This window comes from Parasteatoda tepidariorum, chromosome 8 (assembly GCF_982258835.1).
Source record: "Parasteatoda tepidariorum strain Cologne lab strain chromosome 8, Ptep-v5.0, whole genome shotgun sequence".
NCBI lineage: Eukaryota > Metazoa > Arthropoda > Arachnida > Araneae > Theridiidae > Parasteatoda > Parasteatoda tepidariorum.
In genome coordinates, this window is record NC_141762.1 from 9058514 (window position 1) to 9077715 (window position 19202).

Sequence of the window (19202 nt, forward strand, 5' to 3'; positions counted from 1 at the left end):
GTGAACCACAAAGGATTGCGTAGCAATTCTCGGGGGTTGGCGAGCGTTAGCGAGCAGGGGGTGGAGCCTCCTAGTATTGATATAATCGCTTTCGGGGCAACATGTATAACATAATCACCGAGTTCCATTTACCTGTTGCCCCTTCGAATTCTGACGTAGTCCCTCTCGGATGTTCTTGGTACAAACCTAACGCAGGTATGTTGATGGAATTGGTTCATAGCTCTCTCAATAAGTTCACGTTGTTCAGCTAAAAGGAATGCATTTTAATTCGTATGTTATTGTAAAATAATAAAAAAAATTACTTAAATAATGATAATGTTAAATTTAAAAGCTTAGAAATTATGATAATGTTAAATTTAGAAATAATTATAAATTTAAAAACTTAGAAATAATGATAACATAAAAAAGCACGCTTGTTTTTTTTAAAACCTGATGTACTTAGTACTTATTTTTCTGCCTTAAAAAAACTCAAAACGTAAAAAGTGGTGAGAGTTATTTTGTTACTGGCATAAATTTAAGAAATAAGAGATAACCTATGCCCACTAGAATACATTAATAACTTTAAAATTCGCTTTTATTTTTATAATGAATATTTTAAACATTAGCCACTTTTCTCAAATTGGCACAATTATGCCGGTTCGGTCGTAAAGCGTTAAGAAGTTTTGTTAGTTTTAACTGTCCTTTATTTTAAAATCACAATATTTTCTAACGTCGGTTTTTTTATATTTAGCAATGTCGTGAAAAGTGTTATTTTAAAAAAATGAGTGGTAAATAAATGTCGTTGAAAATAAGAGACTATTTCCTTTCGTTAACTACCAATCAAGTATGAAAGTAATCAAAATTCTGCGATTATATACATAAAATTCGAGGTTTAATATAAGAAATATATTAAACATATATATAAAGTTGTGTAATTTTCGAACAGTGGCATTCTTGCTTGCTAAACTCTCTCTCTAATGATAGCAGATTAAAAAGTTTTTTAATTCCAATTATAGAGAAAAAAAGTGCAGTAGTTGAAAAAAAAAATATTTAGCGTTCATTTTTGATAGCTATATTTATTTCCAAGAAATAGTTAAAAAATCAGAATGCCAATATTATTCATAAATTTTGATTAATTTTGTCATAGATAATTAATTTCAATGCAGAACTAACAAAATAAAAAGTGAAGCACCGTCGTTACAGCCAGTTGAAGATAGTTTATGTATGTATTAGAGACAGAACTTGGAAAATTGACTAAGATTGAAATTGAATTATTAGGTGGATCGAAACAAAGTGTCCCGGAAAATAGAATCCCCCGGAAAGGATATATTAAAGTCAAATTCAATGGTAATTTATTAATTTAAATGAAATGAACTTCAACTTAGAAAGGAATCTGAATTTTTTATTCAAAGTTAATTGTTTTGAATTCCATGATTTATTAATTTAATTATTTTACTATTTTTCTCCTGTTTAATTTGCAAAAAAAAATATTTCACAGTCAAATAATAATTAATTTTCTCAGAATTTGCCCCAGAGGTACTACTCTTCGCAGAAGTACTCGTATTCAGAATGAATGTGATTTTACCAGTAAGTATTGTTGCTTTGGAATGCAGCAATAGAAAAAGTAGATAAGAAACCATTCATTTGAGAGTTAGTCAGGGTGTGGTTATTCAAGTAAGTGAACAATCCGTATTCGGCATTGATGAATGGGCAACATATGCACATATGCACTTAAGAATGAACTGCTCTGAAATGTAAGGGGGTTAGTCTTATGAATGCAAGGCTTTCCTCAAGGAAAGAAATATAGTTTAGTGCATTTAGAGGAGTAGGTGTTTAAAACTGTGAAGATGGAAAGTTATTCCATTGGAAATGATAATGGTAAGTACTTATACCCAGTCTATATATAGTAAAATTATTATAAAATACTAATAAATAATTTTTAATGTGTAGATTTATTTTCGGTAATAAAATTTATTGAATTTGAATGTGAATTAGATACGTATTAACCTTTGAAAAAAGAGCATTTTTCGTATTTTGTTAAGCTTTTTTCTTCTATAAATTGGAAATGCTGTTTCTCCCAATGAGGTGACCTAAGTTCGAGTCCCAGCTGCGGCTGGTTGATACGAATTCTGCTCCTTGATCGCACCAACCACACTGCTGATATAAAATATCCTGAGTGGCAGACGGATCAATATTCAAGCCGTGATACAAACTTGCGAGACAAAAAAAAAAACTAAACTAAATTCATGTATCATGTTCAATACAGAACTGAGAAATCATTCAATAGGTTTTAATAGTATTAACAAAATAATTTTACGGCAATTGTACTTATTATTATGAAGCACAACATTGTTAAATGCGGTTTTATAATTAACTCACTTTTTCTCAAACCCAAAGTTTTTTTCCTACTTTTTCAAAAATCTTGATCCTGAAGCTTTTCTTTTTAAAACTTGTTGTTCTTTTCCGCAAATAAATTTTTCGACAATTTATTAGCTTTCAGAAAAATCACCTTTTACTAAAATAAATTAATTATAGTTAGTTGGTTTATGTCATACGAAATGAAGGAATGTAAATCAGCTTGCTCCAAACAATTTTTTAAATTTAAATGAAATTATATTTTATACAGAAAGAAAAAAAAATGTGCACAGAAACCTTTTTTTACACAAAAAATATCTCATAAACAACGCCCGTAAACTACATTTTTAAAATTCTTTCAAAAGTAAAGTTGAACTATTAGTTATATTAGATGTCGCAAAATAACATTGAAGCGAGGAAGAATATAATAAAAACTGGATCAATAATTTATGAGGTAGGAGACATTCAAAACATTGAAAAAAGTTTGAATAACAGAATTAAAAGAAAGTAGTTTAAATCCAATTAGAATTATTTCTCAAGAAATACTTTAGTCGTGTTTAGGTCATGAAATTTCTCATACTTAAAAAAAGTTTCAAAGCTTTCAAAGACCAGCAATGAAATACGAATGAAAACAAGTACTTTTGAGCCCCCTATGCCAAAAAATAAAGCAATTAACTTTAATGATAGATTAAAAACAGATTGATGATGGATTGATAGATGAAATAAAAGATTTTAATTTGCATTGATTACTTTGGTTGTTTTTTGCAAATCCTTACATACTTATGGAGATGTAAAAATTTTAATAAAATAGAAATTTTTTTCTTGCATTTTTTTGGGGCTATAACTTTACAAATAATCAACGAAATTTTCGGAACTATTTTCATTTAATATTAAAATTGCTATTTTAAAGTTTATATAACAAATTGTTAAAAATTTCTCAAGATATGAGCTTTTAAGGTAGTTTTTTCACTCTATGCATGCGCGGAATAATAACTTATAGTAAAAAGAGTGAAACATTAGAGAGAGAAAAATACAATTACAAAAACTTTCAAATGAATTATAATTTCGAAAATGTATAGATAAATTCAGCTCATCAAATTTCAATTTTGCCGTTACATTCCCTTGGGTTTCAGAGTAACCAGCATGGTATTCCTTACAAGTTTAACAGTTAATGATTCTCGAACGAAAATTCGATTGTTTTTATTACATAGTACTACTTGTAAATTTTTTTTCATACCTTTGTAATTCGAGCCTTTGTAGTTTCGAAATCGTATAATTTTGTGCAGCAAAGCAATTGCTGTTGTGGTTTATTCATCAATGTCTAGTTGCAAGCTAGACCATCTCCAAGAATACTCACCACATTCTAGATAACTACCAAGTTCTTTTAGTCAAAATTTTGAAGCGCGTCTGTTTTGTGCGATGTAGCAAAAGTTGGACTAGTAACGTAATCATTTTCTGTTTCACTCCCGGCTACCGCAATTTTCCTAATTTTGTTTTTTACTTTTATTTTCCATTTTTTTCTTAAGATACTTTACTGTTTTTTTCTCCAGGTTATTTTTGTTTTCCTTATTCAAGCCTGGCGAATCTTGAGAATGTGCCCTTATTTTTGAGCTCATGAAATATTTGCTTCAAGCAAAAATGAACGTGGTAATAAAAATTTACACTTTCCGAAAGCTTACAATTAAGCGCCCATTCTGAAGCCTTTCAAGACATGAATAACTTCGTGAGGTGAATTTGTGAGCGCTAGTAACACAAGTAAGTACTAGCGCTAGTAACGCTAGTAAAATACTGAACGCGGTATTAAAATAAGTTGTATGTAAGAAAACGGTTATAGCTTTTAGATTGAAAAAAATATTATAAGATTAGTCATAACTTTCTAAAAAATCATTGGGGCCTAATAGTACTTTACTTAAATATAGAAATAGTACTTTATTTTAAGCAATTTATTTATTAAAATACGAAGAAAATAAGAACTAAAAATAAAAAAAAAAGGAAAATTTATTTAGTTTTCATGTGTGTACTCTGCATATAAGGTATGAGAACTACACTTTTGAGATCATATTGAAAAAAAAACAAAGTTTAAAGTTGAAACAAAGTTTGAAATAAAAAATGATGCGTTTTGTGTAAATAAAAAATGTATAATTGATATATTAGATGGTAATTAAAAAGTGTAAATTGTTCGATCTGCTAGACTTGTAAAAAACTTGTATTTCATGAACCAAACGCATGACATTATAAATGGTTGTTTGCATTTCTTTCCGGATTATTCTTTATTGATGAATCCAATACATTCATAAAATTTAACTAACTAGTTTAAAGAATTTAAATTAGTGAAGAGAAACGAAAATCTAGAGCTGCAATAATTGACTTATATTTTTATTAAGTTCTCTTATGACATTGTGTTTAGAGTATTTTACACAAATATGAAGTATGGTCGAAGAAAAATTTTTGTTTCTGGAAAGTCATTCCTTGATGGTTAAGTGGTATTTTTCAGACAGCTGGACCTGGAATTAATCACTTTTAAATTTTTCTAAAATATTGTTTTTTTCTGAAATAATATTTGATAATTTTATATTTTTGTACTTGAGCATATATTCTGCCTGACTGATATATATGTTATGTAGAAAAACCATTTAAAGTTCCTAAAACCTAGAAGAAGAAAAAAATTTTTTTTTTAAAGCAACCAATAAAAGATGTATAATAGTGAAAATAATTCACATGTAATGTAAATTTTTTTTTATACATCTTTCTTCATTTATATTATATATTTTTCAATACTAAAATTTTGAGAATCCTTTTTTTTTTTTTTTTTTTTTTTTTTTTTTAAATATACATTCACATTTAAACGGTGAAGTCTAATATAGTTTCTAATATAGTAGCTATATAATAGCTTTCTTCTCAGGAGTTATACTTTCAATTATGATATTTATTTAATTTATGTGGTGTGGGGACTGTCCCTGATAATGATACATCAGATTTTAACTTCTTTTTTATTACTCGAAAATAAATTTTCAATCACAAATTTGTAGTTCTATGTGTAACAAAGATGCTAAATATTTATTAAAAGCATCATTTTGGAATATTCTTTACTTAATTAGACTTAATGTATTTGAATAAAATCTTATGCGCTTTAAAACCGTACATTTGCTAATTTTTTTCTTTTTGTCAGCATATTAATCGCTAAAAAAGTGTCTATAAAATTATTATTTTTTGTTACTTTTTCATATATCTACAAGATTAAAAGAAATTGCATTTTTTAACAGATCCATTATAGTTAAAAAGTATAAATTTAAATTTTAGATTAAAATTTTAAATTTTTGTACAGCTCCCGAAGACAAAGAGTGCTAATACAACAATGTAATATAATAGACAGGGACAGTGATGACGTATTTCATGACGTCAAACGACGCGTCCTTCCAATCTCCGTTCCAAACATTCTGTTGAACGATCCATTTAAATGGCATTTCCTATGTTAATTTAAGACGGCAAGATTTTTAGTTGTTTATTGACATAAATAAAATTATTTAGCGCTTTTAAGAGACTTATTCCTAATTTATGTAGTTTTCTTTATACAGGGTATCAGTAGGTTTTACGAGTTAAGTGCATTAAATGCTATAAAAAAAGTTTCAAAATGGTCAAGTTATCTTTAATTTTGATGTATAAAAATTTAAGCGTCAATATTTTTAACTCTTGTTTCATGTTTATAATAATGTCTTATTTTATTTAGAATTTGTTACATATTCTTTATCTACATCTAATTTTTTTCTTTAGTTATGGATAGGCATGCATTGTTTTTAAAAACGTTTTGTAATTTTTAATCTATAATTAGATTGTATTTATCAATACTAATGTCTGTTTATTTAATTAAGTCTGATGATTAAATTTGTAGTTATTGTAAACTTTGTTTGCTTAAGATTTTCTGATTATTGCTGCTAATTCTCACTAGCTTTAGTTTTTAACTACTAAATAGGAATAAATTATGTTACTAACTTATTGTTAAATGTGCACAGAGTTTTAGTTTAAACTGAGATTTATTTTGACTTGAGATTTTTTCTTGTTATATTTGTCAACATCATCATTAAATAGTTTTTAACAATAATTTTATGCATTAATTTTTTGAGAAAATTAAGATACCTTATTATTAGATAATTAATATTAGATTATTCTTAACGTTACTAGTGTAGTGCTATGTTAATGTGTAGTGTTATGATAGTGCAGTGTAGTGTTATGTTAAAAGGGTCAATACTATGTTTAGTTTCCAGAATTTTAATATATAGAATAGCTAAATTATTTTAAAATTTTTTTTAATTTTCATTTTAAAATGCGAGAGGAACAATTTTTGTAGGTGTTATATATGAATTTATCTTAAAATCTCAGATTCCTATTTTATTCGATAAGAAAGTGCAACATGAATTTTTTAGAATTCTTTAGAACATACTTATCCCATACAGAAACTTTTATTTAACATTCATATTTATTAATCTATGTATTCACATAGGTGTTTAAATTTTACTTATATAATAATATTAATTTCGCATGCATTTCAAATAAATATAATTCAAATTTTTAAGAATTTTTTTAATTTAGAAACTTAACTCTTTAATGCATGTATACATATTTAGTTATACAGCTTTTATATTTGGCAAATGTTACTGTTATCACTTTTTAGAGAATAAAATTTGCATTTAACAGTCTAAATCAAAATTTTTTAAATTACCTTCATAGTAATATTTTATTTGTTACAGTGAACGTAATATTCAAGTCATCCAAATTTATTTCATAATTTGGTTGTAAATATGTTTTAAGATCTGTCAACGTCTGTGTTAAGATCTTGTTTACATAATATTTTTTTTTTTACTTCCTATCATTTTAGCTCAAATTTATTGGTAAATTTACTATTTTAAAAACGTGTATCTTAAATGCTTTATAATTTTCACTAACTTATCTGACTTTATTCATGCTCCTTACATAACTTTTTAATTTGTTTTTAAATTTTCATTATTATTTACAATTAATAAGTTGTCTCAATATTATAAAAAAAAATTTATTTAATATAATATACACATTTTAAGAAAAATTAAACATAAATTAGAAATAACATTTTTCAAATAATAAGATTCACAAATTTCCGATTTCCAGATTATAACTACAATTTATATGGTAAATATTAAATACTAATTCTCCCAATCATACATACAAAAAGTTTTCATAATCATTTACAATTAATAAGCTACTCCAATTAATATCATAACAAGAGATTAACGTAATATTAATATATGCAACACTTTTTCTTGCCCTTTCAGTGGTTAAATTCGACTCTATATTAATAAATTCAAAGATTTAGTTGACCCACTTTTAACTACATGAGAAACGCCATATTGTTTACTCCGTTCAAAACTTTGTTTGGAACGGGGAGAGCTAGTGACGTCGTTGATGACGTAGGACTAACCCTGTCTATAGTCCCTTGTAAAAATATTGTAAAAAGATGACAGATACGGTTCGTCACAAACTTATTCCCCCCAAAATGAACAAAGGGCATTGTAAGGAGTGTTACAAAGGAACACCTGCTAGTAAATGATGGTCAAGATGACCCACCTAACAAGCTCAAAATGTTTCCCCCACAGAGTTACAGAGGCTAAAGGGTTATACTTTTTAAGGGTATGGCTGAATGCAAAGTCATAAACTTCGTCCGATCTAATATTTAAAAATTAGTTGCATTATTTATATTGTAATTAACTAATTGTAATTATTTAAATTATATCTGTTGTTTATGACTATGATTTAACTATAACATTCACAGCAACAAATTAGTTAACAAAAAATGATTTATCAATCGAAAACAAATAAAAAAGAAAGAAGTGCATTAACATTTAATTAATTTTGTAATTTTACTCCTTTAAATTTGTTAATGTTGAGCAAGACATTTTGTAGATGCATTCTAATCATAATGACATGAAATGGTTTTTCGCTCCGCAAAAACATAAAACATTGAATCAGGAATAATTTGTGATTTACATATTGATTCTGACATAGATTTGAATTTAATCATGAATATAAATTTTCAGTATACAAAAAATTAAAATTAACTTTATGATATTAATTTAATTTTAATGATACAGCACAAGGTATAAAAAAAAATAAAACAAAGGAAGGACGTAAAAGAGATTGATTTCTCAAACTGAATTTTATTTTAAAATGACTTTGAATTTTAACAAGTCTTCAGATTTTTCTGCTTTATTCCAAGGAGAAAAATTAATTAAATTTTCATGATAAAGGACAAGGTATGAAAAAAATTAAAACAAATGAAGGAATTAATTTTCATTTTAAAATGACTTTTAATTTTAACAAGTCATCTGATTTCTCTGATTTAGTCTAATATAAAAATTAAGTTTACATAAATGGAAATATATATATATATATTTACACAAATTAAAATATATGTATATATATCTTCCAGCGTGCCATATTTAAATATGTTTCTTATTTAACGAAGTATAATCTAAACACATTGTTAATTCTAAAATTATAACCTAACATTTATTGTATATTAGATAGAGTGTATTGTATATTAGAGTATATTGTATGTTATACGTGGTTATTATTATTTTTTTTAACTTAACAATGCAATATTATTTTTCGAATTATAGCTATTCGAAACAAAATTGGATAGCTAGATAGCGAAAAAGACTAATGAAAATTTTAAAATTTTTTTGGAAAAACCTAATGATATTGGGAAATTAGGTTATATACTTTTAAAATATTTAAAAAATTTCAAGTATAAATTGAATGAAATATATTTAATGACTTTAAATTATTCTAAAAAAAATATAGAGAAACAATTTACAAAAATATCATTAACATAAACAATGTAAAAGTTAAAATCCTATGAAAATGAAGTTATAAAAAAATATTTACAATTAAACAAGAAATAAATCTGAAAAATTTGTTGTACTCCTTAAAACTATTACAGAGTTTTCACGAAGACTTATTTTATTAATAAGAATTAAGAATTACGGGTTACAAAATTAATCCCAAAAATGAACAAAAAGTACCATTTAGTTTAAAAATGTTTGAAAAATAACAAAGACCAAGGAATAAAAATTATTATAGAGAAATTTTCAAAACATATCATTTTCTTCGGATTTTCATTAACTAAAAAAAATCAAAGTCATTTTTAAAGATTGAGAGTTCGTTAAAATATGCCTTATATTGTAAAAATACTGACTGTACTTACTTGTAATACTTACTGACACAATTATTTATTGACTAAATTTTTTCAAGGGTAAGGTATGTATGTAGCATAATAAACAAATACAGTAACAGCAAATTCAAAATTTTCTGCTTTTCAGCAAGAAAAATTTGCAATGAATATAATCTTTCGCAGGGCATGACATATACTGTGATGTATATATTGTGCAACTATTGAAAGCCCGAGCATAATTTTTCATTTTATAAACCCTTCCTGTAAAGAGATAAGACTTTCGATTTAAATAAATGAATATATAACTTTTTTTCTCGATTTCCATGTGTATTTCTTATATGTATTTCTTATAATTATTAATACATTTTGTTAACCGTTAAAAACAGATTTCCCTAACATTTACTTCTTTAAGAAGAGATTACGAAATTATTCGTATAAGAGTTATGCTACAGTTAAATTTCCACGCATAGCCATGATTGTAAAATAATAAAAAATCAAATATAATCCAAATATTCACAAAATATATTTTTAATAAGACAGTAGTATAATTGTAAATTAGCGAATAAATAAATATAGATGATAGAGATAAAAAATAAGTTTAAATGACATGGCATCAAAATAATGAAAACTTTTGACATTTAAAAAATTGAAAATTTTTGTCAAAATTTACAAAATTTTGACAAAAAATAACTATAATTAATAAAAATTTGCATTGTACGTAAATTAAACTAAATAACTGCAATTAGGAGAACTTAGCATTAACATCATTAAGTTACAATCGAAATAATGAAAAAACTGGTATAAGTTGAGTATCATAACTAAGAAAAATTTAAATGCGCATAAATGTAAACCAACGAAAAATTGAAACCAACATTAAAACCTTTGAGAACTTATATTTAAGAAACATTACGCAATGTTTATAAGAAATTAATAATAATTAATAACTGAACATTAATAACATAACATAAATTTAATTAAATAGCTGCAAACTAAAATTATTAACTAACATTAAGTTATAATTCATGGAAATGTATGATTTTTAAAACACCATTTATATTAAGTGATAAATATAGAATTATTTTACTTCATTTTTGATAAATTGTCTGAAATTAAATAACTTAAACTTAAATCAAGAATTTCAAGAATTAATAATTTAAACTTAAATCAGAAATTTTAAGATAATAACTTTCAAAAAAGCACGTGCTTTCCTCTACTAATCAACATTATAATCAGCTTGTTATAAATAATTTGCAAATAAGAAGCGATAAAGGATAATCCTCTAGCACCCCTCTCCAAGCTTCATCTTAGTTCTTCACCCCTCCGATTTTCCTTCTCCGATTTTGACAGTTGAAGATTGATTAAGGATTACGCCCACTGAAGAGGGGGAGAATTCGTGTGACGAAGGAGCTCGCACACGTCATAAAAATGGTAAAAAACACTTCAACCTAATTTAAAATGTTACCGAGATATCGACATTTAAAATTTGTATCCAATATGAGTGTGATATACAGTTCTATTTGATCAAGAAAACAGTTTATTGCACGTACTTTAATATTTAATTATTTTTTATTCGTTATGTCAGTGCAGTTTAAATAATCACCAAATATTAAATAATAGTATTAAAACAACAAGCAGTTTTAATATCGATACCGTGGAAATCAGTATGACTATTGAAAGGGATAGATATATGTGTGTCCGAGAAATTTACTTGATAATAGTAAATGTCGCCTCAACTGATGCTAAATGTAGTTAATCTATTCGAATTCCACACCTAGCTCGCGCCTATGACAGTGCTGACGCAAAATATCCTCAGTGGTAGAGGATCATGGGTAAGAGTTCTCTTGCCATCAGACTAACCATGAGAGGTTTTCGTGGCTTTCTTCTCCATGTAACGCAAATGAGGGTAAGTTTCATCTAAAAGTTTTCCAATATAGCTAGTTTGATCCAGGAGCTCTTTTGTTTTGTGTTGGGCTCAAAATTGCTAAGCTACGAAGTTGAATATCATTAGGCGTAAGCCCAAAAGTGCGACGGCTGTTCAACGACGGTTATAAAATAAAATAAGTTTAGATTAAAGTAAAAGCAAAAAAAAAAAAAAAAAAAAATGCTACATTTAACTTACCCATATTGAGACAACCTTCTTGTTATTTTCACTGATTCTTAAGTACCCCTAAAAATGTCACTTACCTGGTTCTTCTACTAAGCTCTTCAATAATGTCAGTATTTGCGTTTCAGATTCGTGCATGATTTCGTAGTGTTGTTCAGCACTAATTGTTTTTTTTTATTCATCTCGACTGAGGAAGGGGCAATTCAGCATAATTTAAGACTTTTAATTTTCATAAGTAGTACAATTTTCTAAATTCAGAAGAAGGAAATTTTGTGTGATAAATACTTTTTGTTAAGATGTCAAATGTGGATATAATGTATGCATTAAAAAGATCAGGATTTTAAAAAATACGTGGAAATCAGAAAATAACCTCTTAAAACACGATCGGAAAGCCTCTTAGATTAACTGTAAACTGGACATGAATAAAGAGCATTAAAAGCGATTACTAAAATTTGAAAATCACGTATCATAATTTTGTCGATATAAAAATATTGAGGTTTTTAAAATTTCGTTCATCGGAAATTTGTTGCGATAACCACCGAAAAAAGCGATCGATAAACTACATTGATTTAAGATTTGGCTCGTTAAGAACTGCGTAATTCGAAAATTCCAATACTTTTTTACCTTCCAAAAAAAAAAATTATAATTTTTCTTATTATATTTTGGTGCTGCCGTGGGCCGCAAATTGGGCATCCCAATCATAGTGTATCATTTCTGGATCATTCTCCCCCCTCCCGCATCTCGTAAGTTTATTATTTACAGCACTGTCTATAACCCTTAGATCAAGAGGTGTCCATCGCGCAGTTTTTTTTAGATTGCACACTGTATATAAAACTTAAAGCTCAATGTTATTAAAAACTTGAATACTTAACCGAAACTTTTAAAATTTATCACTTCAATTTAGCCACGATTTTTTTTATACAATTAGAGATGACAGTTTTTAAAAATAATGACATGTTTGGAAATTTTAAGATTCATGATTCGGCATGATTCGTCAATTCTATTCTCTTGGTGCTGACATAGAATATCAAAACACGATTAAACATAATCATCAATATTACAATTTTATCCGATAAAACGATACATTTTATAGCTCTTTTATTTTAATTCCAGTTGTAATTGCTTGATAATTATAGAATATATAGAGAAGAAATTGTTAAATACATTATTCCATACAATTTGTACGTATGTATGTTGAAATTGCATGGATTCTTCAATGAACTTACTAAAAAAAAATTTAAAAAAAAGTAGATGTATAATCCCTTTTTATTAGAAACATGATTTCTTAAAATTTAACATTCGTTAAATATAATGTTTTATTTGAATGTCTTTGCTAAATTACGAATACATTTTCAGATGACTTAAAAAGAATAATCGTATTTCATAATAAAAAAAAAAAGATTAATATTCGGCTATCAGCGGAAAAAATATGAATGAAATTTGACGCTACGCGTGCGTAAGTCAAGTTCCTCGCACTAAATATTAATTGTCCCATTTAAATATTTCTACATTGTCACCAAATTAATTTTTAAAAAATAATCTATTTTAATTTTTCTCGGCTTCTACTAAATAAAAATAGTTGAAACTTTAGATTTTGCAATAGAAAATTACGTAGATTTATGTGGCCGAAACAAATTTATGCCTCATAAATCAATTTTTTTTTCATTCACAATTAAATTAAGCAATATATAGTTATTGAAAATTATAGTATAAATAATCTTTGAAGAATAATCAAGAAATAAGGCAAGAAATAATTTTTGGGTTTCATGAGGAGGGGATATTTTTTTTCTTGATACTGCTTATTTAGTTCTAAAGATATGATTAAAAACACAAAAAGGGAAATTAACATTAAGGGGGCTAAAATTTCATCCATTCTTCGGACCAAACTATTAGGGTCGCAATTTCCAGATCGCAGTTGCCCCCTATATTTTGCAAGTCAAGAATCCAAATATGTAAAATATATATAGTATATATATATGCGTTAATACAGAGAAATTTCATTTTTGTAATTTTATTAGCAATTACATACATGCCAACTGCTCCGGACAAGCCAAAACAATTAAAAAAACGGTAAGTAACTATAAAGTAAATTTTGCAAATATTTGACTATTTTTGCTTGCTTTTTAAAAGGTATGACATGGCATAATTGCTAAAAGGTGGGGAATTCTATAAGCCTACGAATTATTTAGAAATAGTGGTGGATAAAAATCTACTAAATTGAATTTATTAAACCGAAAATCACAATTGATAAACTACCACTTTAAAATATATATTTGCTGTCCGGAGCAAATTGGCATCTCTGCAATTAGCGATAAAATATTAATAAATTTGAGGTTAACCCTAGAAACCATTAACCCCTTGGGGACGGGTGATTCAGAAAAGCATTCGCACAAAATCAGAATCTGGATGTAAATAAATAAAAAACGGTAACTTAAATGTAGTCGTTTCTAATTTGACAGACTTACTTTGCTTTTACTTTAATTATTGTTAGTTTAATCATATATATAATCAATGTTAATTCAAAGTATAACTAAATAGTTTTATTTTGAACAAAGTAATGGTGAATTAAATAAATCAAACAATTATAACTCCGCCCACAAATAAACTGCTAAAGAATTACTTTGATTACCAGTTTTATCTTTTCACCCTGATTGATACGGTTTCATGCTGTCGCGTATTTGTGACAGTCGGCGCGAAAGGGTTAAGATTGACACTTAGTAAGTGAGAATCCGACCATTAGAAAGAAAGTAAAACGAATCACACTGAATAACTTATTAATAGTTCAGGGGCGTGAACTTAAATATGCTAATCAATTAGTGCAGGCTATAACGAAATCAGACATTAAAATGTATTTTCTCTGAATTTCGTACCAAAATTATGCACTTCTGAACACAAATGTGCATCGTTTATTGGTTTCAACTACTTTTTTTTAAATAATAAAAATGCATAAATAATATTTAGTATAACTAAATACGGTTAATAAGAGTTTTTAATGCGTATCCCTTTCTATGTAATGTCCATAGCTAAAAACTAAAATCTTTCATCATACTGCAAAGTTCAAACAAAAAAAAATAGAGTCAATGATACCGTTTATCTTACGTATATCAATATGCGACTACTCATATTTTATGCTAGCCGCATGCAATTACCAGATGATTGAACTACATGAAATTACCACTGCGCGTTACCACAAAGACGTAATTAATAATTGGTATTAAAAATTAGATTCAATGACCGATTTTTGAAAAATATCTTAAATTAAATAAAAGTATACAAATTAGCGTTTAGAAGCAAAACAAAGAAAAAAATCATAAAATAGTACAGTAGGAAACCGATTATCCGGAACGATCGGGACCATCGCTATTCCGGATAACTGATTTTTCCGGTTTTTTGAATCGCTACAAAAAGTCGTTTTTTTATTGTTAAACCCAACTAAAAAAAAATATTTGGAAATAATCTTGAAAAAAACGAAGTAATACACTAATGATTATTTCCAAAATGATGCTAGGGTAAACATCTTTCAAAAAAAAAAGAAAAATCCTAAAATCATATGAGGAAAAAAATTTTTTTTTTTTATAAAATAGCGGGAAAATTTATCGAATTTCGTTCCGGTTGTTTGGTTTTCTGATTTCCGGATAACGGGTTCTGTACTGTAACTAAATTGCATTAGACATAGCCTAAGTATTGTAAACAATACATGATTTCTCCTTAACTAGTAACATGTAGATTAAATGTATGACTTAGGATAGTGATCAATTATGTGTGCATTATGTTCTTTGAACTCTTTTTATTAAAATTTTTAATTCAAAACTAAATTCCAAATTGCATTTTACAGATGGAGTCCGTGAAGAAAAGAGATCTGGAAGCTGGACACTCAAAACTTCAAAAACAGAATCGACTGAAGACGAATTCATAAACAATTTCTCTGAACCTCCTTACCTGCAGAATATTGCAGCAGTGTCGATTGCAATTGGGCTATGGACGGCTTCTGATATAAGGAATGAAATTACATCTTCTTTCTTTTACGATATCGAAAATACAGTTAAGTTAGAGAGAAGAATATTAGACAAATTGTTCAATAGCTCTTTGCCCTCATCGCTGAAGACTGAAATCTCATACGTTATTCGACCCATTGGTTTGCAGTTGTCGAGAGCGTTTCGTAGTTACTTTAGATGGACAAGATATAAAGGAAATCTATGTGAGTATTACATGAAACGTGGGACAATTTATTGGACAGTTGAGGGGAAAGTTGACATGGTGAAATCCCTTACGGAACTAATCGATAGTGGAAGCATAAAATACGGTATTTGCCATTTGTATGTGATAGCCTGCTCTCACTGTTTAGGGGAATATGCTTCAAATTTGTGGGAAAAAATCCCAGAAGATTTTAGAAACCAATTTAGAATCACTCGGATAACAGATATATATGAATATGATTTGACTATATATTGGACTTGTGTCCTCGAGAGTAATTTAGGGAGTTTTCTAACTAAACTCATAGATCAGGAAAACATATACGATGATAAGCTTAGTATTGATGTAAATATGATTGCTTGTTCGATTCGGGTAGGTAACATAGTTGCCCTAAAGTATTTTTGGAAAAAATTGTCGGAGCAGGAGAAAAATGATCATTTGAGTAAATGGCTTTTGCAAGCTACTCATCGTAAGGGAGTTCAAAATCATTCACTTTATCTGGATTCTTCAGAAACTTTAGATGTTTTATGTTTTTTATTATCTCATGTCAACCGTAGAACTCAAATGACTAAATTTTTTCGCAATCATTCTCACGTATTATTGTTCTTGTTCCAAAGTTGGCCATATCAAAGAATGTTCTTGTCCATTATTTGTGAACTATTGGATAATCTTCAAGAAGACATTTATTCATGTATAATGAAGAATATAAGTTCTAACATGAGTAAAATGGGAAATGAAATGATGATTTTTAAAGAAATATGGAGTGCCAGTCCTTTACGGCTAAGACGATCCTTTCTGAAAAATGAACTTCTTTGCGTCAAAGTGTTGTTGCAGTTGCTGGAAATGGAAAATCTAAACATGGCCGTTAGGATATTAAATGATGCTTCCGAAGAGGAGATTAAACTATTTACCTGCTTTATATTTGGTCGGCGAGAATTTTTCTTTGCTATTGACTCAAACAATCAGAATTCGCTTCACGTGTTATTATCAAAATCTACCTTGCCACCAGAATGTTATCCTTATAAAATCAATCTTATAGAGATAATATCGTGGCCTATTAGATTTACCGATTGGCATGTTTGCATTGAGTGGATATGCGATGGCAACATCCAAGCAGTTGAATCTTTCTTGAGATGGGCTTATCAATCTGTAGGAATTGAAACATTTAAGAAAACTATATCGTCTCCGCATGTTATCTATTTTGCATTAATATTTACATCCAACTATGAACTTGTAGACCAGTTTATGAATTGGTATTTCGAGACGAGAGAGGAAATTCAACAATTTAAAGCAGACTTTTTGAGAACAAGGGATAATTATTTTTTGAAGCGATTCATAGACATGCCATTCTTTGCATCAAAATCAGTAGGTGATGTGTCACGAAAATTTATAAACTACAACTTGTCTTCTCTTGAAAACATTGCAGAATTTCGACTTATTTGTCGTAGTTGTATACAGTATGCACTGAGTAAAGGTTTTTTTGAAAGTGCCACCTTGCTTTGGAATGCATCTCTTGATAATATCAGTGAAGTAAAGCAAGACGAAAACGAACTTATACTATTTGAGAAAGCAATTAAAAAGGATCCTATCTTAAATCTAACTAATGATGACTGCAATATCGAGAGAAACATTAGAATTGCCACAGATTTACTAATTAATATAATGGTCCCAACTTTATTTTTTTATTTTTGTTTATTCTGAAGAAAAATCCACAATTTTAAGTGGTTAATTTTTCCTCACTATTCCCAAAAAACAGTAACTAGGAAGATATATATATATATATATATATATATATATATATATATATATATTATATATATATATATATATATATATATATATATATATATATATATATATATATATATATATATATATATATATAAACAAGGTAATAATATATTGTACTGGGTAATTCAATGTTTATAATTAATATAATGTCGAATTTTTAATAAAACATTTTCGATGATTATAATGACATAATTCGATGATTTTTTTTAATCAAAATTAATAACATTTACTGAATAATATTGATTATTTAATTAAATATTTGAGCAGATTATTGGCAAGTTAAAAAATTTTTAGCCACGAATTTTAGCAAAATCGGTTTTTGTACATGAAAAATTATCAATATTAATAACTAAAAGATTTTCATGCTAATGTATTATTTTATTAATTTTAATGCACAATTAACTCAATAATTATAACTCAAGATCTCTCTCTCTCTCTCTCTCTCTCTCTATATATATATATATATATATATATATATATATATATATATATATATATATAGAGAGAGAGAGAGTTTGCTAAATCACAGGTGATAAAAAAAGAGAGTTAAAGAGGAAAATTGAAAGAACCACAGACCTGAAAAAAAATCTTCGTTCTTTCGAAGCGCTGGGAAAAATCCCTTTTTCCCTTTCATTTGAACAGAAGGAAAAAAATAATTTAGCGAAGTAGTTTAGGGGTATTAACTGCGAGGTAAATTTTGTTTTTAGTAATATTAGAGATAATGAATAATTCAGAAAAGAAAAGTGTATGCAGAAAATGAAGCCGTATACATAAGATTGGGCCAGAAAAAAAAATCAAATATTTTGAGATAACGTAAGTGTGGAAAAATTACGGATCGGGGAAACTAAACTTCTGTAAAAAGAACAATTAAATAAATCGAGCAGTGGTGGCTGAAGGAATAGATCATTCATCTCCCAATGAGGTGACATAAGTTCGAGTCCCAGCTGCGGCTGGTTGATACGAATTCTGCTCCTTGATCGCACTAACCACACTGCTGGTATAAAATATCCTGAGCGGCAGACGGATCAAAATCAATTTCTAAATCGTGCTATCCAGGCGAGGTTAGCGTGGTTTTCCTCTCCATGTAACGCACATGTGGGTTAGTTATAAAGTTAGATGGCTATGGAGCTGAACGATCATAGTCGTAGACTCAGAATATGTTTCAGTTATGATATTTAACTGTTCTCTAATTGTTCAAACAACGTACATAAATTTGCCAATTTACAAATTGCAGGGAATTTATTTCTGGCCTTACCATTTTTGAGAAGAATAGATTGTCATATAAACTAAACTGGGAATTAATCTTACATTTTCTAAATGAATAAATTTTATTTTGAATAAACTTTCAAAGTTGTAACTAAATTTCAGTTTGTTTTTAAAATGGCATTTATAAATTTACAGTTTAAATTTACATAAACATTTGTATTTTAAAATTGATATAGAAATAAATTTATTAATAAATTAGGAATATGTTTAATAGTTTAAAAAAGTTGTTTTGAATGTCTGTTTACTGTGTAAAATGAATGAGCGATTTTCCTATTAAATATGTGATTCATAATACGGACTCTTGTTTACGGC

At 27.6% G+C, this 19202-nt stretch overlaps 1 protein-coding gene across 1 annotated transcript; it reads left to right on the forward strand.

Annotated features, from left to right (window-relative positions):
- Positions 1-1633: 1633 nt before the first annotated feature.
- On the forward strand, positions 1634-17621 carry LOC107457269 (uncharacterized). The gene is made up of 2 exons (XM_043047599.3): positions 1634-1857; positions 15475-17621. Exons 1-2 carry the CDS (start codon positions 1827-1829, stop codon positions 17532-17534), a joined length of 2091 nt encoding a protein of 696 aa, XP_042903533.1. The 5' UTR covers positions 1634-1826; the 3' UTR covers positions 17535-17621.
- Positions 17622-19202: the final 1581 nt, after the last annotated feature.